Source organism: Mytilus trossulus, chromosome 10 (genome assembly GCF_036588685.1).
Source record: "Mytilus trossulus isolate FHL-02 chromosome 10, PNRI_Mtr1.1.1.hap1, whole genome shotgun sequence".
In the NCBI taxonomy this organism is placed as follows: Eukaryota; Metazoa; Mollusca; class Bivalvia; order Mytilida; family Mytilidae; genus Mytilus; species Mytilus trossulus.
The window spans coordinates 58,934,209-58,958,239 of record NC_086382.1 but is presented as its reverse complement, the minus strand read 5'-3'; the positions used below and the strand labels follow the sequence as shown (position 1 = coordinate 58,958,239).

Here is a 24,031-nt window from a genome sequence, read left to right as displayed (position 1 = left end):
GCTTATATGCGTCTTTCGGGAAATACAAAATGGCGGATTCAGACGCACATATGCGTCACCAGGGAGCAAAACGAAAGTAAAAATGACGCATATCTGTGTCTTCAGGGGCCAATGAGTTAAACTAAAGTTATAGTGCGAAAACCAAGAAAATGCTTATTTGGACCCTTTTTGGCCCCTAATTCCTAAAATGTTGGGACCAAAACTCCCAAAATCAATACCAGCCTTCCTTTTATGGTCATAAACCTTGTGTTAAAATTTCATAGATTTCTATTCACTTTTACTAAAGTTAGAGTGCGAAAACTAAAAGTATTCGGACGACGACGACGACGACGACTACGCCAACGTGATAGCAATATACGACGAAATTTTTTTCAAAATTTGCGGTCGTATAAAAATCAATCCCAACCTTTCTTTTGTGGTCATAAACCTTGTGTCAAAATTTCATAGATTTCTATTAACTTAAACTAAAGTTATAGTGCGAAAACCAAGAAAATGCTTATTTGGACCCTTTTTGGCCCCTAATTCCTAAAATGTTGGGACCAAAACTCCCAAAATCAATACCAGCCTTCCTTTTATGGTCATAAACCTTGTGTTAAAATTTCATAGATTTCTATTCACTTTTACTAAAGTTAGAGTGCGAAAACTAAAAGTATTCGGACGACGACGACGCCAACGTGATAGCAATATACGACGAAAATTTTTTCAAAATTTGCGGTCGTATAAAAAGAATACAAACTATACATACTAATGTGTATAATTTTTATTTTTGTTATAAATAATTTACAAAATGACACTTTAGACATAAAAAAAAAAGGGATTTATGAAATCATTCAAAACAAAACAAATATGCAGATGTTAAACAGAACATTGCTCTTAATGAATCATGTAAGCACTATTGAAACAGAAAAATAAAATTTAAAGTGGAAATGCATAAGGTACGAGTACAGTATTACCATTATTCTCATGATATATTTTCTTGCTTTGATTAGATCGTTCTTGATAAATTCTACTTTAATCAACTGCTAGAAAATATATTTCCACCCATTCAGATATTTTTTTCACAATAGACAAAAACATGAAAAACAAAAATGAGCAAAAGATAAATGCCCACAAAGAGAAATATTGAAGCATGTAATATTCATTAAATGATGAATAATTACATGATATTCAGACAAAATGAAATAGTTTCATGGTAATGTCAATATTGTAATAGTTTTTACAGATCTGATGATTTGAAATGAAAACTGAACACATCTGCTATTTCCTTCCGTCTTTGAATAATTTAAATTTGTTCTGAAAGCGAGACACATAATTAGGAACACCACGCTAAATCTTGTAATCCGATTAATCCTCATCCCAATCCTTGTTCTCCTTTGGTTTAGGTCCTCCAGCAGCTTTAGCCATTATAATCTAAAATAAACAATGCATTCATTTCATAACTGAAATTTAATTGACTTTCCATTTATACAATTTCAAGAATGATAACACATAGGGAGAATACAAAACTTTTTTACAAATATAATTTCTAAAACAAAAATGAAATTTGAATCTTCAACTTACAAAATAAAAATATAAAATTTTGCAGGCAAGAATAAAGCGACGTTCTGTAAAATTTGTTCTTTATTATTGTTTACAACATTGTAACTTCACAAATTATCTATATAATTAAAAGTCAATTCATCTAAGGCTGATTTATTAAAACATATATTGTACCTATGGAAGTCACTAAGAATAGGTGAGATAATAAATTTAACCTAACCTACTGTAAGGATAGTATATGCTGTTTGTTTAACGGAGATATGCATAAGTGACCCTTAGTGGTAAGGATTGTGCATGCTGCTTGTGTAAGGGAGATAATAAATTTACCTGCTTTATGATTGGGATAGGACTAGCTGCTTGTTTAAGGCAGATATGCATTAGTGACCTTTAGTGGTTAGGACAGCACATGCTGCTTGGGTAAGGGAGATAATAAATTTGCCTGCTTTTACATTCTGCTTTTGTAAGGGAGATAATAAATCTAACTGGTCTGCTGTTAGGATAGAACATGGTTTTTTTTTATTTAAGGAAAGATATGTATAAGTGACCCTTAGTGGTTAGGATAGTTCATGCTGCTTGAGTAAGGGAGATAATAAATTTACCTGATCTACTGTTAGGATAGTACATGCTGCTTGTGTAAGGGAGATAATAAATTTACCTGATCTACTGTTAGGATAGTACATGCTGCTTGTGTAAGGGAGATAATAAATTTACCTGATCTACTGTTAGGATAGTACATGTTGCTTGTGTAAGGGAGATAATAAATTTACCTGATCTACTGTTAGGATAGTACATGCTGCTTGTGTTGCAAACTTTAATCCCCAGTACTTATTGAGGTATAAATCTACCAGTTTCATCTCTGTAGAATCCTTGATACCAACACCTTGTGTCTGAAATAACAACAGAAACATGTAAAGACTCAAAGGCTTTGCTTTAATTAAAATGTAAACATTTTTTTGTGCATTATTGATGTCCTGCTCTTGAATATTTCACATCCAGTTATTCACAAAACAGAATGAAGACATCCCTGCCAATATTAAAACAAGAGGCTGTCACAACGACAGCAAACCGGATTTATTAACATTTAGTTGTGTCCTGTCAATATCACAAGAACCATAACTGATGAACGGTGAAAGTGAAAATTGTCAATATCATATTTGACCTCAATTTTGTCATCAGTATCAACATATTAAAATTTGAAATGCTTAGGTTGAATGGTTCATGAGTAAACGCAACAACATGAATGGAAACGCCATTTTTCCATCTTTTTAGAACCATAACTCTTGAAGGGTAAAAGTCAAAATCAACATTATTGAACTTGACCTCCATTTTGTCATCAGTAACAACATATTAAAATTTGAAAAGCTTTGGTTGAACAGTTCATGAGTAAATGCACGGACACGACTGGAATAGTCATTTTTCAATCTTTCAAGAACCATAACTCCTGAACGGTAAAAGTCAAAATCGTCATTATTGAACTTGACCGCCATTTTGTCATCAGTAAAACCAGATGCTCCGCAGGGCGTAGCTTTATACGACCGCAGAAGTTGAACCCTGAACGGTTGGGGCAAGTATGGACACAACATTCAAGCTGGATGCCGCTCTAAATTTGGATTGTGATTAAATAGTTGACACAGCATAGGTTTCTGACACAGAATGAATGTATTCAAATGAACTTAAAAATTTTTGTTTTCTCTTAGAGCAATTCACTATGCTGTTGAATATTAATCCTCTCAAAAAAATGTTTGAAGAAATTTTCTTTTTATTTATGAAATTTCAAATGAGAAAAATTGAACCCAATTTTTTATTCACATCCCCCTTTCCCTTATTCCAAAACTAATTTCAATTAAAATATTCTAATGAAGTTTGCAACAATTACTACTCATTTAAATACATCATAAAATATTAAGATGTAAAAAAACTGCTTGTTATCACTGAATGGTAAAGATTATTTAAATTTATCGGTTGGTAGAAAAAGTGAATATACATTGTATATTGTATATAACAAAGATTTAAGTTGATTCTGGACAAAGAAAGATAACTCCAATTAAAAAAAAATCTTGCAATAAGATATTTCTTGCTTACTATTTTGGACAAAGAAAGATAACTCTAATTAAAAAAAAAATTTGCTATTTCACAATATTGTGAAATTGGATATTTCTTGCCATTGCACAATACTGTGCAATTGAAAAGACTTGCTATTGCACAATACTTGATATAATAATTTTAGATCCTGATTTGGACCAACTTGAAAACTGGGCCCATAATCAAAAATCTAAGTACATGTTTAGATTCAGCATATCAAAGAGGCCCAAGAATTTAATTTTTGTTAAAATCAAACTTAGTTTAATTTTGGACCCTTTGCACTTTAATTTAGACCAATTTTAAAACTGGACCAAAAATTAAGAATCTACATACACAGTTAGATTTGGCATATCAAAGAACCCCAATTATTCAATTTTTGATGAAATCAAACAATGTTTAATTTTGGACCTCATTTGGGCCAACTTGAAAACTGGACCAATAATCAAAAATCTAAGTACATTTTTAGATTCAGCATATCAAAGAACCCCAAGGTTTCAATTTTTGTTAAAATCAAACTAAGTTTAATTTTGGACCCTTTGGACCTTAATGTAGACCAATTTGAAAACGGGACCAAAAATTAAGAATCTACATACACAGTTAGATTCGGCATATTAAAGAACCCCAATTATTCAATTTTGATGAAATCAAACAAAGTTTAATTTTGGACCCTTTGGGCCCCTTTTTCCTTAACTGTTGGGACCAAAACTCCCAAAATCAATACCAACCTTCCTTTTATAGTCATAAACCTTGTGTTTAAATTTCGTAGATTTCTATTTACTTATACTAACGCTATGGTGTGAAAACCAAGAAAAATGCTTATTTGGGTCCCTTTTTGGCCCCTAATTCCTAAACTGTTGGGACCGAAACTCCCAAAATCAATACCAACCTTCCTTTTGTGGTCATAAACATTGTGTTTAAATTTCATTGATTTCTATTTACTTTAACTAAAGTTATTGTGCGAAAACCAAGAATAATGCTTATTTGGGCCCTTTTTTGGCCCCTAATTCCTAAACTGTTGAAACCAAAACTCCCAAAATCAATCCCAACCTTTCTTTTGTGGTCATAAACCTTGTGTCAAAATTTCATAGATTTCTATTAACTTAAACTAAAGTTATAGTGCGAAAACCAAGAAAATGCTTATTTGGGCCCTTTTTGGCCCCTAATTCCTAAAATGTTGGGACCAAAACTCCCAAAATCAATACCAGCCTTCCTTTTATGGTCATAAACCTTGTGTTAAAATTTCATAGATTTCTATTCACTTTTATTAAAGTTAGAGTGCGAAAACTAAAAGTATTCGGACGACGACGACGACGACGCCAACGTGATAGCAATATACGACGAAAATTTTTTCAAAATTTGCGGTCGTATAAAAATATTAAAATTTGGGAAGCTTTGGTTAAACAGTTCATGGGTAAATGCACAGACACGACTGGAAATGCCATTTTTCAATCTTCTAAGAACCATAACTTCTGAACGGTAAAATGCAAAATCTTCATTATTGAACTTGACCTTCATTTTGTTGTCATTAACAACATATTAAAATTTTAAAAGCAATGGTTGAGCGATTCATGAGTAAATGCACGGACAACATTTGGTTGTCGCCCTCCGTACATCCCCAAATCAAAAACCGACATTTTTGTCACAAAAATCCGGTTAAAAATTCAAGTTGTTTATAAAATGAAAAATCTAAATATCAAATTAAATTTTCTCGCTGTGTTCAAGACCCATTGGGATCCTTCTGCTGTTTTTTTACTCCTAGGTCAGCATATAGACTCTTGGGCACATTCCCTGTTTCAGTTATCAATTTAATTACACTAAAAGAAATTTGGATACATTTCTTGATCTCAATAATTTGTGAATTTTAATATCCTGTTAAAAATATTATAAATTTCCTTAGTTATAACTTTCTTTACCTCAATATCAAGGCCAGCATTTTTCTTTCCTTCATGGTGAGCAGCATATAATCTAGATAATACTTCAGTTGCCTAAATTAAATGAAACAAAAATTTAAAACCATTACTCTTTTGTTTCTGTGAGATGTACTTTTCTTCCAATACAAAATAAGCAGTAACTTACATTTTATTAACCAATGTTTCCTGTGCTAAAAATTCATGATATATTCGGAAATATATAAGCTGATCTTTTTTTAAATAAAATATCAAGATTACTTCTTTACACTTTTTGGATTTATTGAGCATTAGATACACTATTTTTGATGAAAGTTGAGGTTTAAATTTTACATTTTTTAAAACATTTAAATTCTATAGGCTGAGAACTATCATCTTTTTCAGCTTTAAGTTATAACAAAATATGTCAATAAAGTCAACATTTCAATGCTTTTAGCTTTCATGGCATTGCCTTTTTTTCTAAATTCTGTGATATTTTTTAACCACTTTTTTTCTCTCTCCATATTGATAAAAATCCAAAGTTGTTTATTGACAGCATTAATTCCAAAATGTAAGTAGTTATTTCAAATCATATCAGAGATCCATTTAAGCATTTATTTAATATAAAATCCTACATGAAGAACACTGCATAGTGAATATTAACTTAACACTAACCTTAGCTCCTGCATTTTCAGCAATAGCTCTTGGTAAATTTTCTAAAGATTCAGCAAACTTCTTAATAGCATACTGTTCTAATCCTGGTTCACCCTGGAAAAACAAAATAATATGAACTAGCAGTGCAAAACAAATCGTTGAGAATAAAACTACAGATACTGTAATTGTGTCATCTTTCTTTTTTTTTTGAAATTTGATAACCTCTTTCTTTTTTTTGAAATTTGATTACCAATCAAGTGAGCAATTTATGCAACTTTAACGAAACCTTTTCAGCAAGGTAGGTTAATGTTATATAACAACAAGAAAGTATCCATAGTACACGGATGCCCCAATAGCACTATCACTTTCTATGTTCAGTGGATCGGGAAATTGGTAAAATATCTGATTTGGCATTACAATAAGAAAGATCAAATCACAAGGAACATGTGTACCAAGTTTCAAGTTGATACTTTAACCTATAGTGGGACAGACAGAATTACAAAAAAAAACAACATCCAAATGGACGCACAGACCAGAAAACATAATGCTCATAACTAGGGCATAAAAATAATGCCAATGATTTCATAAGAACAACTGGCTTAAAATAAAAGTTGTATGCGTCGACAATGGTAGATATACTATCTACCATTGTCGACGCATACAACTTTTGTTCCAGTTTCAACATTGGACACTAGTTTTGAAATGTCATCTTAATGCAAATACACACATTTACTTTACCATATCAATAGTATTTTGAATGAAATGCTTAGTCCTTGTTTACATACAGAATCAAGAACAATTTCATAACTGTTAGAAATAGTTTTATTTTTGTATGTTGCAGAATTTTGTAGCTGACTATTCCATGAGTTTTTCTTAGTGTTGAAGGCCTTATGGTGGCCTATAATTGCTTACATCCACTTCAACAATAGATGTAACATTGGCAATCATACGACATATCCTTATCTTTATATATATTTCCATTATCCTACCTCTCCATAAGTTGTTATTTGTTTTGCCAGTTCTATTTCTGTTGCTCCAGCTCCTGGTAAGAGTTTTCCATTCTGTAAAAGAATTATTTGTTAAATATCACTTGCACATGTGAACATTGCAGTCTTTGTATTTAAAATCAATGATTAAGAGTCTGACATATGGTATGCTGTGGATTCACTATTATTCGTTAGATACTAATTTTCGTGGACTTCTTGGGTACAGATCAACCACAAATTTAAATGTTCAACGAATAACAAATGTTCTATAGGCTTGAAAGCAGACTTCTGGCAAAGTTCTGCAAAACCACGAAATTAGATATCCCAAAAAATGTAAGTTTTTCTTAATCCACGAAAGATGGTACCCACGAAAATAAATGAATCCACAGTATACATGTTTATTGTAAACATATCAGCTATCTAGAAGTATTTTTCTGGTGGTAAGTTGACTAATTGATGTAAACCCCAAAATAATTTTTATTCATGTTTACAATGTTGAAAGGAGAATTATTATATTAGCTGCGTCGGATAGAAATTGACCTTCTGCAAATGCACATGTAATGTGCATGCATACACACAACTTTGATTGGTTTAGGAACATTTAACATGTTCCAAGACAAATAAAAGATGATGTTTGGTCTGTTTTATAGGGTTTTTAACACAACACAATTGCAAACAGTTACTGACTTTTGCTAGAGATTTTATTTCAAGCCAAAATCGATAACATATATATTGATATCTCCTATATAAGGTGGATTTCTATCCGACTGAGCCCATATATTAGTACATTGGAAGTTTTGATGTCTTTATCTACAACCTGATTATCAACTATAAAATACTATATTAAAATGATGTTTGCCAATTTTCCCCAATCATATGAAATTTGAAAGCAAGAATAATACCCACACCCTCCTTTAATGGTTTTAAACACTTTAAACAAATAAACGAATTTAATGCATTGGCATTGTAAAAATACCAACTAGGGAAGATATTCAAAAACATGGTCTCTTCACAAACCTTAGCAACAGATTTATATGTATTTTAGTCATTAATGACTAACCAATAATTAACTTAAAGATATTATGGTATGTACACTAAAATAAAATACATTATTATTAAAGTGTAGTGGCATCAACTACTATAAAACCCATTATTATCTTTGAGATAATCTAGTATATTTACCTTAGTAAGAGCTTTGAATGTATTAATGCCGTCATCTACTGCTCTTTCTACATCATCTATAATATTATCTGTAGAACCTCTAATTACTATGGTAGCTATAGCACTTTCTTCTTTGTCTATAATTCAAATTATGTTATCATGACAAATCTTATGAAAAATTAATGTTTACAATTACTTGAGTATTGCTGAATATCTGAGTATAACACATGAAAATTATCATCAAATATATCTTATTTGGAAAAAAAAAAAAACATTTACCGTTTTTCAAATCTTATCCATTTTATCTCAAATCACAAATATTAACATTGATTTTTGTCTGGTAAATGTTCAGTGGCAAACAACTCAAAAATATTTAGGGCATGTATGTTACGATACTGTTGTCAGGTCATTAAAGATTGCATATTTTGGTGTTAATATTGATTCACTTATATGGTCTTTGCATCAGAACTAAACACATTTATTTTAAATTCAGTTGTTGGCATGAAATGTGTTATGTTCTTCTCATATATGTTATGATGGTATGATACTAAACCCCTAACCGGAAGGATTGTGCCTGATATTCATATGATGAAAACGTAATCTTTCAATCAGTTCAATTGAAGTCTAGAGCTGGCATGTCAGTTTACTGCTAGTAGTCTGTTGTTATTTATGTATTATTGTCATTTTGTTTATTTTCTTTGGTTACATCTTCTGACATCAGACCCAGACTTCTCTTGAACTGAATTTTAGTGTGCGTATTGTTATGCGTTCACTTTTCTACATTGGCTAGAGGTAAAGGAGGAGGATTGAGATCTCATAAACAATGTTTAAACTCACCGCATTTTTGCGGCTGTCCCAAATCAGGAGCCTCTGGCCTCTGTTAGTCTTGTTTTATTTTTAATTTTAGTTTCTTGTGTACAATTTGGAGTTCATTATCACTGAACTAATATATATATTTGTTTAGGGGCCAGCTGAAAGAGCCTAAGGATACGAGAATTTCTCGCTGTATTGAAGACCTGTTGGTGACCTTCTACGGTTTTCTGTTCCATGGTCGGGTTGTTGTCTCTTTGACCCATTCCCCATTTCCAATTTTATGTGTAAATCCATAAAAGTTATCTTTTTTCCTAATTGGTTAAGCATATGAATAATGATGATCCCTCTTGAAAGTGTAAGCACATATGTCAATTTCTTTCAAAACATTCCTATTGCATAATTATGCAATTGCAATTTATGTCATACACATATTCTTACCTTGTTTAAAGATAATAACAGAAGTGTCACCTATTTCATCTACATATACACGATCACAGTGACCAGCCTCAGTTGCTGTTGGTGCTGTCTGAAAATATATCACATATGTTTAAACATATGATATCAATTTTATATCAACCAGCCCTTGTTGGTATGGCATCTAGTGGAGATCATTCAAATTATACATTATCACAAAACTCTGCTTAAGTATGTGGTTTAAACTATTTTCCTTAATTCTCTGACAACTTTTCCCTTTCTAGTTTTTTCATCCATTTAAAAAAAAACATGTGGTTGACCGTGATATCAGAAGATGATTGGATGAAGTTAAGGGTCATAACACTTTTTTTTAATACAGAAAAATCATAGATTAATTATAAGCTATAATAATTGCATAGCTGCAAAGATTTTAGTCATCTATAAAATGCCTCAGGATGATATAATGTAACTATCTAAAGATGTCAACCCAATAGACTAATACAGTCTGCTGCAATACCAAGAACATAACCATCTCAGTATCAAATATGTTGTGAAAGATATACTTACTATTCTAGGTAAAGGTGTTGCTCCTACAGATCGACACAGCCTCCTGAGATCCCACTTGGACATGAGTCGTACAACCATTATTTTATATTTATTACAGTAATGTTGACATAATTCTCCTACTTTACCACCAGAAACAATTACGGAGCAACCAGCATCGGATATGGATTTTATTTGCTGAAAAGTGTAAATATAAAATAATGAATGCTTGAAAGATATCAAACCTAGTCAAAACATCATTAATAGGGTGACTTAATATTGCTTTCTGCAAGAAAAATAGCAATTGACACATAGTAGCATAATTTCTACTGGCAAACATTGATTGTATGTTCAGGGCAATAATATACTAATGGCATATGATCAAAACTAGACTTGTGCGCAGATCCAGAGGGGGGGGTCCCTTTTTTTTAACCCCCCTTTTTTTGAACGATCAATGCATTTGAATGGGGACATGTAATTGGACCCCCCCCCTTTTTGACCTGGGTAAGGAACCCCTCCTTTTTAAAATAGCTGGATCCGCCCCTGAGACTCACACATATTTTGAACAAGCTATAAAATAAGGTAACAGCTCTTAATGGTAGAAATGTTGCATTTTCTTAATCTAAGCAAAACAGTCTTTGTTCTTTCTCCAAATACAGCATGAATAGTATGGAAGCAGCTTATACAAATTTCAATGTCTGGTCTGTCTCTCCCAGGGATAAAACTAACAATGTCACAAACAATTGCCAAACATCCAGTAGAAAATACTAAGACCAAGTTGAACTAAAATCATGAGCATGATGAGAGAATAACTATACTTACTGCCTCTATTTGATTTTCTTCACCTTTACTGTAGTTCATTAATTCATCAGCAGATTTGATGATGACTGTTCCCTACAAAAATAAAAAATTATTACAACTATTTCGTTATATTTTTATTAAGTCTCAATCAAGTTCAAAAACAATTGCAACAAACTGTATGAAAACATCTCATATATTGAGATTTAAAAGTATTGAGGATTTTTTTTAGTTCAGTTGATATGTATATTTTGTTTTGACATTATCATGAAAATTAAACAAAAAGTAAACTCTATGACCATAATCAATAGTTATAAAGGTAAGTTGTTAAACAGGTAGAAGATTTACCTTTGTTTCAGTTTGTAGAGAGTCTAATGGACATGAATAAACAGCTATTTTACAGTTGTTTGCCTTGGTAACATCGCCTTCAACGTAACGTTTAAACACCATACCTTGGACTACCTCAGACTGGTTGATACCACAGCCCTAAAATTCAAATACAGAAACTCATAAAATATACCACAGTCCTTAAATTCAAATATAGAAATTTAGGAAACCATTAAATCTATGATTCCCCCCCCCTCAGTTTTCTTTATCTGTCACTAATGTATGTTTAAATGGAAAGGCCCAAGGCAGATATGTGATTGTATGATTTGGTTTTAAACAAAAATACAGAGTTGCCTCCCTTAATCAGTGAACATGTAAGAATCATTTAAACTATAAAGTTGATTAGACCATACATAACTTTTAGTAATAACACCAAAATTGTGTATTTTGTAGGTCAGATTTTACCAAATTTATATTAAACTGAGCTACAATTATATAAAATGGAATAATTTAGTCAATGTTTCATTGATACATAAAATTTGGAACAAAATAATCACTATTTCAAACTCTATTTATCTTCTTATAAAGTAATTTTACTATGAAAATATAGAAATAATATTTACCATATCTAACTAATAATATTATTTACGGACAAGGTAGAAATTATATATGCAGTTTATCCCGTCTAAATGCTTGAAAAGACTGTTTAAGTAAGCAACACTGTGAGTGTTGATTTTTTGCTACATCAAAACAGACATAAAATGATTTATGGTAAAAATGGTTTACTTTGATAGTCTTATTGATATGAAAGTTTATCAGATAGGAAGAGAATTATTTCCTTTGATAGTCTTATTGATATGAAAGTTTATCATATAGGAAGAGAATTATTTCCTTTGATAGTCTTATTGATATGAAAGTTTATCATATAGGAAGAGAATTATTTCCTTTTACAGCAGATTTCAGTCAGTATGTAGCTAATGGTAATAGCTTTGGTTAGCTTGCTTGTTAGCTGAACCGTGAAGTCATTGATAGGTAAGGTATACTACCCCCCTTTTAAAGTAGCTTAGTCCTACAGAGAGATAGATTGGTTATCTGTAGGGCTAGTCTACTATTAAAGGAGGGTAGTTAACCTAACCTAACAATGACTTCACGGTTCAGCTAACAAGCAAGCTAACCAACGATTTTATCTATAGCTTCATACTCACTGAAATCTGCTGTAAAGTTCTTCCATGTTTTAATATACAAACACTACAAGCTTTATTAAATATAGACCCAAGAATGTCCACTTCTAATGTCCTTGCCGTTATACTTACCAAAATCTTACTGACTCTGATGTTATCTACATTAAATGTTGATTTTCCTGAGAGTATTGATACTGAAATACAAAAACAATACATTTTATAATCTTTTCCAATATTCTTTATAAAAAATAAAAACATTACAAAAAATTCTGAAGTTATAGTATCTGAAACACTTTGTTTTAGAAAAAGTATTAGCGTTCCTATGAAGCATTTTAGTAAGGCAACTGTAAATTCAAAAGCAATTGCAAAAGTAGGGTCTCTGTATTTTCTTTCTTTGATCCTAATTCCAGTGAGTATACGATTCACAAGAAAAATAATCCTGTTTTTCCATTCAAAAATATATTTAAAAATACTGAAAGGTATATATAAAACATCAATATGTAGATTAAAACAAATTCTTTTTAATTGACTGAAATTTTGCTCCATACATCATCAATCAAGAAACTTCTCATCAGTTTTCAGAAAATACAAATTGAAACAAAAAGTGTTATTTGCAAGCTTCTATATAAATTGAACGCCACAAAATATTACTGTATCCATTTCAAGCTGAAATGATTACTTACTACAAGCATCTGTTATAAGATTAGCTAGAAAATCTTCATTTCCATACTGTTTACTCATTACTGATGTTCGGATAGTCTTATATACATCTTCCTTAATTCGTAGATTCTTCAGTTCACCACAGACTAAACCTATAAATTAAATAATGAACATCATTAAAACCTTGTTAACTATTAATATATACATCAACATCATCCAAAGTATATAAACTGAAGATGGAGTCCTTTTCTAAGTGATTTGAAATGAGGATAGTAGACTCTAAACTGGATATTTACAATTGTATGTGTGAATTTTCATTTCTTTGTCAACTCCTTTTGTATCAATACTTGCCAAAAACTTACTTGTGCTTGATAAACTGGTAAAATGGTTTAAATTATACAATAAAGCTTTTTTTATTTAAGAACCAGATGCTCCGCAGGGCGTAGCTTTATACGACCGCAGAGGTTGAACCCTGAACGGTTGGGGCAAGTATGGACACAACATTCAAGCTGGATTCCACTCTAAATTTGGATTGTGATTAAATAGTTGACACAGCATAGGTTTCTGACACAGAATGAATGTATTCAAATGAACTTAAAATTTTTGTTTTCTCTTAGAGCAATTCACTATGCTGTTGAATATTAATCCTCTCAAAAAAATGTTTGAAGAAATTTTCTTTTTATTTATGAAATTTCAAATGAGAAAAATTGAACCCAATTTTTTATTCACATCCCCCTTTCCCTTATTCCAAAACTAATTTCAATTAAAATATTCTAATGGAGTTTGCAACAATTACTACTCATTTAAATACATCATAAAATATTAAGATGTAAAAAAAACTGCTTGTTATCACTGAATGGTAAAGATTATTTAAATTTATCAGTTGGTAGTAAAAAGTGAATATACATTGTAGATTGTATATAACAAAGATTTAAGTTGATTCTGGACAAAGAAAGATAACTCCAATTAAAAAAAAATCTTGCAGATATTTCTTGCTTACTATACTGGACAAAGAAAGATAACTCTTAATTAAAAAAAAATTTGCTATTTCACAATATTGTGAAATTAGATATTTCTTGCCATTGCACAATACTGTGCAATTGAAAAGACTTGCTATTGCACAATACTTAATATAATAATTTTAGATCCTGATTTGGACAAACTTGAAAACTGGGCCCATAATCAAAAATCTAAGTACATGTTTAGATATAGCATATCAAAGAGGCCCAAGAATTTTGTTAAAATCAAACTTAGTTTAATTTTGGACCCTTTGCACTTTAATTTAGACCAATTTTAAAACTGGGCCAAAAATTAAGAATCTACATACACAGTTAGATTTGGCATATCAAAGAACCCCAATTATTCAATTTTTGATGAAATCAAACAATGTTTAATTTTGGACCTCGATTTGGGCCAACTTGAAAACTGGGCCAATAATCAAAAATCTAAGTACATTTTTAGATTCAGCATATCAAAGAACCCCAAGGTTTCAATTTTTGTTAAAATCAAACTAAGTTTAATTTTGGACCCTTTGGACCTTAATGTAGACCAATTTGAAAACGGGACCAAAAATTAAGAATCTACATACACAGTTAGATTCGGCATATTAAAGAACCCCAATTATTCAATTTTGATGAAATCAAACAAAGTTTAATTTTGGACCCTTTGGGCCCCTTTTACCTTAACTGTTGGGACCAAAACTCCCAAAATCAATACCAACCTTCCATTTATAGTCATAAACCTTATGTTTAAATTTCATAGATTTCTATTTACTTATACTAAAGCTATGGTTCGAAAACCAAGAAAAATGCTTATTTGGGTCCCTTTTTGGCCCCTAATTCCTAAACTGTTGGGACCGAAACTCCCAAAATCAATACCAACCTTCCTTTTGTGGTCATAAACATTGTGTTTAAATTTCATTGATTTCTATTCACTTTAACTAAAGTTATTGTGCGAAAACCAAGAATAATGCTTATTTGGGCCCTTTTTTGGCCCCTAATTCCTAAACTGTTGAAACCAAAACTCCCAAAATCAATCCCAACCTTTCTTTTGTGGTCATAAACCTTGTGTCAAAATTTCATAGATTTCTATTAACTTAAACTAAAGTTATAGTGCGAAAACCAAGAAAATGCTTATTTGGGCCCTTTTTGGCCCCTAATTCCTAAAATGTTGGGACCAAAACTCCCAAAATCAATACCAGCCTTCCTTTTATGGTCATAAACCTTGTGTTAAAATTTCATAGATTTCTATTCACTTTTACTAAAGTTAGAGTGCGAAAACTAAAAGACGACGACGCCAACGTGATAGCAATATACGACGAAATTTTTTTCAAAATTTGCGGTCGTATAAAAATGTAAAAGTTCAGGAAAATGTCTTGCAGATTGCAGCAACTTATAAGGTTATTTATTTTTCTCTGAATGAGACTTATATTTATCAATAATCAGAGGTATAAGGTTTATAAACAGACGTTTATTGTTTAATTTTTGAATGGCTGTGTTGACAATTTGTTTAACAAACTTACTTGGAAGAACATCCAAAGCTTTTTTACAGGCCAACTCATAACCTTCTGTGACTTCAGTAACAGATAAACCCTGCCAAGATAACAAACAAGGATATATCATAAATTACAGATCTTTCTTATAATTTTAGAAATGACTGTAAATATTTTTTCTATCTATGATTATGATGATAACATTATATATGTTATAGATGCTCACTGAATAACCCCTGAAGCACTTTATTTAAAATGGTGCACCACATTTTTGAGGATATTTCAAACAGACAAAAAAGATAACACTGATTCCTTATAATTTAATCATAAATTCCATTTTTGAAGTTAAATCAAGAAAAAACATTGATGAATTGTTCGAATTCCCATAATAAATAGAAAATATATGCATTAAGAAAAGAAAATTTCCACAATTTTTTTCTGAATGGCTGGTCAATAAAGGCAAGATTGAGAAGAACATCTCCAGTAAGGATGACCCTAAAGAAGAAACTCTCTTCATTGCATGCATCTGGTAAAATGAAATGAAACTTTTAGGTAAATTTTGAACATTTTGTTTGAAAGTCAGCCAGCCATGATTCCATCATGAAAAAAAGTTGCAATTAACTTAACATAATCACTTTTAAAAAGTCTAGAATTAATTGAAATTACACAATTTACATACCATTCTCAGTAAGGATTCAGCATGTTCTAATAAAGCCCCAGTAAAAACCATGACAAAATTGGTTCCATCTCCAACTTCCTGTTCTTGCTGTTGGCATGCCAACACAATCATCTTTGCAGCAGGATGCTGGACTTCCAGTTCACGTAAAATAGTGGCAGCATCATTTGTCACAAACAGCTTCTCTATGTGGTTGATGACCATTTTATTCTGGCCTGAAAAGAATTAGAGAATGATCATGTAAATTTGGTTTTTATTCTTTGTATAATTTCAGTGTTCTAGAAGCAACCATTCCACACACCTAATAAACTTGATTTATTACTTATAGTTTCTTTAATTTCACCAAAGAACCATAATATTAAACTTATTTTAGGCCATGTTAGAAAAATTGCCATTCTAAGGTATCAGTAGGTCAACATCATACAATCATTTTAAGTTCTCAGTCAAAAAACAAGAGCGACAGGCAGGAAAGGGACTACTTTACCCTGGTCACCACATAGAACAAGTCCTACAAGGGATCTGCAACTGGCAGAGTGCAGTACTTCCCCCAACACAAAGCATAATATTTAACATCTCCATTCCATACAAGAATATGTGCTTCGGAGAAACTATGATCAATTTATATGCAAAGGAGTTCATAGACAGCTTGCTTTAGACACTTACCAAGTGGTCCATAAGCTGATGCAGTAGTTGCAGCTAGTTCCTTGCAGGCATCAATATTTCTGTAAACAGCTTCATCTAGCCCACTGTAGTGCTGCAAAAAATACATCAAAAATAAATAAACAGGCTGTTTCTCTTATTCAATATCATGGAAAATTTAAAATGGTGTAATTATTTGAGAAATGGAGTTTTACATACTATACATGTAAATCAGTATAAGTAATACAAGCAGCAAAACATAACAGTAATACATATCTAAACAAAGAATTACCAATAGGAAATAAATTAACTCCAGTTTCAGCCGTTACAAGAATTTACATGCTACTTTGAAGCATATTAATATGGTGTAGTCTTAGATCATTTGGGACATGTTTATACATGTACAAAAATGTATGCTTGAAAGAGTTTTAGTATTAAGTTAGCAAACTGATACCTAGAGAACTCTTTCAAGTTTTTATTTTGAAGACAGATGTTTCTCATAATTCTTTTTAGGGTGGCTCTTGTTTTATATGTGAAACTTTAACATTATGTAAATGTTTTAGAAGAGGTGAGACTTAAATAAAAAATTGTCTTGTTTCTTTACTATATGTTAGCAAGGTCAATTCCTTTTAAGGACATTATGTTTGTCACACTTGGTCATGTGATAAGGTGAATAGAATATTTTTATTTTCCAAATTACAGGGCCCATAAAGGGCATAAAATCAGATACAATTGATTTACATAATTGGTAACAACAATAATAGCGGCATATACATATATATTTGGAATATAAGCATTGGTTAGAATCAAGCTAAAAACCACATATATGATGAATACATTTAGCAGTATTACAGAAAACAAAGTCAATATAATTATCTCTGTATTTTTTGTGGGTACTTATACTATTTTCAATTTCAAAAGTAATGCAAGAACAACAAGAATAACAAATAAGAAAGAAAGAAAAAATCATTTTCATATTATATTTTCAACATGTTCAAAATGTACAGTACAGGTAGGGACTAATTTTTATGGAAGCCTTAATCCGTCTAGATGTCAGACTGGTCGGACAGTTGTCCTGGAGTAATAAACACCTGCTGTGCAATATCCAAGTGGAAGGTCGTAAATCAATCTGTACCAGCTTGATTAGAATTAAATTTTACCTGTACAGATATATTTGTATTTATGGAGAATAGATAACTGTAAAATATTGTTTTGTATTCAAAGAGAAAGAATTGAAATTAAAATTAAATATAAGAATTTAAATTAAAAATTAAATATTTAGAATTAAAATTAAAATTAAATATCATGAATGTGGGATTTTTTTTTTTTTATAATTTGAAAATGAAATAAAGACGATTTTTAACAATATATTGTGTTGCCAATTATTATAATAGTTTTGTGCCAATAAACTATTTCGTATTTGCATTTGTATTTGTAAACCGTAAATATTTCATCTAATTCAAAATAATAAGCCTAATAACAACCAAGACTATTTTCAATCGAAGTTTAAATCAAATTGTTGAGACATCAATCCCGTAAATTATACGAGTTTTCATTGATGGTTATATTATTTCCCCCTTTTAATGTCCTGTTCCTTTATATGTTATTATTAGAAACACAATTTTAAGTATAAGGCCAACATATCGTATTTATAAAATATGTATAGGCATTGTGAATAAAGTTATTTTCCTTTTGATACAACTTTCCCCGTCGGAGCCTCTACATCAATTCACACCTGTCAATCATTTCTCGCAAGTAAAACATTTTGGTCAGACAGATCACTTGTGCTTTCTATTTTGACATATTTCCTGTTTATCTCTCTGAAAGTCAAACAATTGGTTTCCTTAAATACAATATTTATAACGCCGTGATCATATTTCGATTCCTATTTTTTATTTAACAAACAATTGTTGACAATCGAGATATTGCCTTTCTTTTTTCATGTCTCGACTCTTTTATGAAAATCGCCGGAGTTTTTATTATAATTATATTTTACGAATCGATACACGAAAATCAAAATTTAACCTTATTAGTTCATTGAATAAATGCACATTTATACCCCAATGGGATTGAAGGCTTATCGTACTAGTCATGATCAGCTGTCTTTACTTTTTCGTCGTACTTCTAGTCATTCTAAAGCTCGCGCAGTCCGTACGAATTTTTAAATCGATGTTGTATTATTTCCGAAGTTTAAAGGAGTTCTCCAAAGTAGAATATTTAAATGGGAATCCGAGAAATGACTGATAAAAATAAAACAAAAAATAGTTAAAGAAGACTAAATCTTGTTTTGATTTTTAATTTACATGTATGTAAATCGATTAAATTTCTATTCTGGTCAATCGATCAAGAGCCTCAAAACTAACGCACAATACTGTCAATCATTCCACATCAAATTTAATCATAAATGGATTTTCCCACGGTCGTTCAGTAAGGTCACCTGAGTTTACTGTTACAACATTTCCCGCCATATAAAAATCTTGTGCAGTGGACAAAATCGATCTTTAACATCTTTTATTAGCATTCAATAATATTGTGAGTGGAGTCAAGTTAAAGTTCAACCACGTGCACACGCTGTTGATCACTAATATGTGTATCATGGAATTATCTTTTCACGGCAATTTTTTCTTAACAAATTGCTGGTAAAAATATATAACATACAAGTTTCCTTTTTTACATGGATTGTGCGTAAATTAATATTACGCAATTAATTTAAGTTCGGGATTTCGGGATTAACACTTTCGGGATCTGGGAATTCTTTTTTTCGCGATGTCGGGATTTTGATTTATTTAAATTCGGGACCTTAGGACTTCGTGTTTTTAAGCCCGGGATTTCGAGATCCGGACCCTATTTACCCCCTACCCCCTAATGCAGATGCATATTATAGAAATATTTTGTATGTGGCCGCTTCAAACTAACCCTGGAGACAGCATTCTGCCTATGGATTTACGAGTAAAACAAAAATAACCGTAAGCTTCCAGAAATAGAATACATGTAAAAATATTTATGTTTGAAATTGTATGCAAACAAATAAGAAACAGATACAAAAAAAAAAAAAAAAATAAACAACAAAGAACATAGAACAAAAATAATTTTGAGGAACAAATTAGAAAATAAATAGCAGTTGAAATATAAAAACCCTAATTAAAAAAATAGGCTATTTTTATTAGAACAAAGTTTTCTCCAGTACTTCACCTGTAAAAATATTTTATGTCAAAAACGATGTAATCAATAAAGTGACTGAGGTTAAAATTACAGGTAACCTGATTCTGAAATCAGTGAACCGTAATTCTAGCAGCACGGATTAAGATGAAAGGACAAATATATTGCCAATCACACCTGGATTTGTTGATTAATGACCATACTACCTACCATAAAAATGTCAGAATATTCATATCCGACTAGACGGATTAAGACATCCATAAAAATAAGTCCCTACCCGTACTGTATAATGTTTATAGTGGGTGTAAAAATTCATGATTTAAATGCAACTAAGGAAATGAAAAATTTAGGTGGGTTCTGAAATAATATTTACCAACCCATACAGCTAAAACAAGTGTTGAAAACAGATCTTTATGTAATCTCCTAGTTTTACCCCAACCAGACTAGGTCCATTACTTATTAATCATCTATTGTTGAAGATTGTATTCTCATTAATGTTTTAATTTTAGATACCGTGAGTAGCATTAAAACAAACATTTGAATAGAAATATTAGACATACTTATGTATTACAGGTGGACATATGACCATCAAATTGCATTCTTTATATTTTTTTTAATTAATCAATAAAAATGGACTGTTTAACTTAGACATTTCAAATTTATAATTTAACAAATTTTATTATTTGCCTGCTTCAGTATGGAATGTTGTCAATAACACCAAATGCCTATATCAAAAGCATGTTGACTCATTTGAAAAATAATCCTGAATAGTGTTAAAATTTGTTCAGAGATGTATTAAGGCCCCCCTCCCAAGTTCTTTTGTTGGAAAATTAAGATTTTTTTTGGGGGGGAATGACGGGACCAGGCCCCTTCTTGTGGGAGTCATATGTGAGCATTTTCCTCTAACCTTTTCACTAGAATATAATCTTTAAGTTAATACATGGATGTCAATGATTTCGTTGCCATACACTACAAACCATTCTCTCCATCCCCCTTTTTTTTATTTTGCAACTTTTGAACTTATTTGACTTCTGTTTCGATTAAGACAAAGAACTTTGATTGCAACTAATAAATTTGGTTATATTTGAAAAGATACATGTGAAATTCATCTCATTTTCGATTTGTCATAAGAACATTCCAGATCATTCTAAATAAAAGAAGCATGGAAACCACATGTGTTTGCCTGTAGTAACTTTACTTTAGTGTGAGCTACGTTTGAAAGTCAAGCGAGGAATATCAGATAGAATTATATGTATAAAGCATTTAATTTCATGTCAAACTAAAATTCACCTTAGCACCTTCTTTTAACATTTGGGCAAAGCCCGGTGCCTTAGGAACGTGCATCGCCATGTTTCAATCTGTTGAGTGTTGTCTTCCCAGAGTGCTTTAGTTCCTTTGTAGGGAAGTGTTAATTTCATTTTTTCTAAGTCAGTCGAATCGTCAGTATAATGAGTAATAACCGAATATGACCATTTCCTCTCATCATTTCGGTATCCGGGAATACTCTTGTAAGCAGCAAATCTAAGAAAATAGCGAATAAAGAACAATGAGCATAAAAAAGAATAGCTCTAGAATAAAAAGGTGCAAAAGTATATTTTATATGAACGAACAATCAATTAAGGTAGCTTGCTTTCTATGAGTGAGCCGCATTGCATAGCCCCCTATCGTTTTTCATTGTATTTGAAACAAATTTCTTCCTTCAGATATATAACTTGTCATGTTGTTAACTATATTACAAAATTCAAGTTAGTATCTTCAAGCATGACGAATAAAAGTGTTATTATTTTAGTGAATTTTCAAGGTCAAAGAACCATTACTCTGCACAAAATTCAAACTTGATCTGTGACTTCTCATGATAGAATAATGTATAAAATATAAATAAAAAATCAATATCCTCAAGACAGACAGACAGACAGACAGACAGACAGACAGACAGACAGACAGACAGACAGACAGACAGACAGACAGACAGACAGACAGACAGGATTATTACTTCTCGGATTTACTAAAGATGCAATTGGTGTTCCCATTACCCATTGCCTAAACTGAAAACAGCTTATTATTGAATACTGTACGGTGACCTATAGTTGATCCTTTAATGCCTCCTTTGGTCCCTGATCGAGAATTGTCTCATTGGCAATCATACCACATCTTCTTATTTGCTGTATTTCAGATATAAAGCTGTTAGAATTTTTATAACCTACATGAATACAGTTAATACACCATTCACATTTTACACTACACACATGCACAATTAAAATTAGTAATAAGACAGCTAGTCCGTATTAGCTTATGCGCAGTACGTTATTTAGTAGCACTATCAGTGGCGGATCCAGAGGGGGGGGGGGGGGGGGGGGGGGGGTTCCGGGGGTGCGCACCCCCCTTTATTTTTGCCGATCAATGCATTTGTATCGGGACATATGTTTTGCACCCCCCCTTTGCCCTGGGTTAGCACCCCCCTTTCGAAAATTCCTGCATCCGCCCCTGACTATATAAATTTTACATGCGAAATTGTTTTATACATATTTATTTCGATGTTCTTTGTGAAAACAACGATAAGAAAGTGAAACAAACCATGTTTAAGTTTGAAAGTTTATATAAGTTCTAAAATCGTTTTTTGCGTTTTTGGGTGAAAATACGATTTTCGATTTTACAAAAATCCCAATTTTTTTGTTGTTGCGTTTTTTGCCATTAATCAATGTTTTTTTATGGGAAAATAACCCTCTGTAAATATGATGCCAATATGACAATCATTAACCTCCATCCGGGTGCAGTGTGTTCAATCTCATTATATATGGAAAATATTTTGCCTTGCATGTATCGTTTCTTTTGTTGACTGGACTATAGAGAGATGGGAAGCATAGTGACGCTCGTCTTGACATATAGTTCAAGTAGCAACACCAAAAGATTATTTATTTTGGATCGATTGGTTAAGTGTTTCACAATATGCAAGGCGCCCCTATTTCGACCCCTATTTGTCACAGAATTTGTCGCATGGTATTTGTAGAATACAATTTAGAAAAATCATTTTCTTCAATACTATTAAAATAGACGAAGACTCTTGTAACGATCTAGTTTTCTGTGCATATCTAGAAGGTCAATGTTGTATTTGTGTACTATAAAAAAGAAGAATAAAAAGTTATCAATTATAGGTCAAACGGTACGACCTTCAATATGATGCCTTGGCTCACACCGAAAAGCTAGATATACCCCAACATGACTAGTGTAAAACATGGTCATATAAAGGAGCAGACCTTTATCATGCAAGGTGTATTTTATAGTTGTCAACATAGATTCCATGTGATGTCAGCAATCTATGTTTAAGACGAAAGATAACCTTAAGGACTGGATGTTATTTGACAGGAAAATCTGGTTTGCAAGCCGCTCGAATGATACATGTGTACTGATCAAAAGCTAAATTAATCAGACTTGTCAAAAATTTGATGGAATTTTAACCTTGTATTGTTATGTGAATTTCTAACGAGAAAAATATTTATACTTGGTTGCTTTAAATTTCAGCAAATCATGGATTTGAACATGGTAGTGCACATTAATGAAAAGCACCCTCGTCATTTTTATTATGCAAAACAATGATGTTTTTAATATGTGAGACTCTTCATTCAATAAAAGACATTGAAAGGTTTTATTGCTTGGCAAGAAAAATTAAAGAAAAATATTTGATTGATTATTTTTCTAATCAAAACTTTGCTTTATTACTACATTTTTTTGGGAGAGAACACAAAAATGGATAATTAGTTAAATGGAAAGTAAAGTAAATTTGCCACGTATTTTTGTTTTATCACGGTAACAAGTGAACCAATGCCATAAATTCATAATTCCTCAAAAACAGGTTTGTTATATCCTTTCATATCTTACTTCGTTAAATTTCTTTTTACTCCCAAAATGTTCACTTTTTTGTATAGTTATATATCATACTTTCAAAAATAGGCATATTTCCACAAACTACTGTTAAAAAAACCCATCTTTTTATATATTTAAAACAGCAGAATTTAAACAACACT

The 24,031-nt window shown here is 31.4% G+C and overlaps 1 protein-coding gene across 1 annotated transcript; it reads right to left on the bottom strand.

The window, feature by feature from the left end:
- Positions 1 to 745: 745 nt before the first annotated feature.
- LOC134688274 (T-complex protein 1 subunit theta-like) lies at positions 746 to 21,410 on the bottom strand. The gene is made up of 16 exons (XM_063548821.1): positions 21,300 to 21,410; positions 16,875 to 16,965; positions 16,215 to 16,426; positions 15,566 to 15,635; positions 13,068 to 13,196; positions 12,517 to 12,578; positions 11,225 to 11,362; positions 10,901 to 10,972; positions 10,103 to 10,276; positions 9,560 to 9,647; positions 8,330 to 8,445; positions 7,151 to 7,222; positions 6,183 to 6,275; positions 5,535 to 5,606; positions 2,307 to 2,426; positions 746 to 1,410 (listed from the first exon to the last, which is right to left on the bottom strand). The coding sequence occupies exons 1-16, from the start codon at positions 21,357 to 21,359 to the stop codon at positions 1,345 to 1,347; spliced, it is 1,635 nt and encodes a 544-aa protein (XP_063404891.1). The 5' UTR covers positions 21,360 to 21,410; the 3' UTR covers positions 746 to 1,344.
- Between the last annotated feature and the right edge of the window lie 2,621 nt (positions 21,411 to 24,031).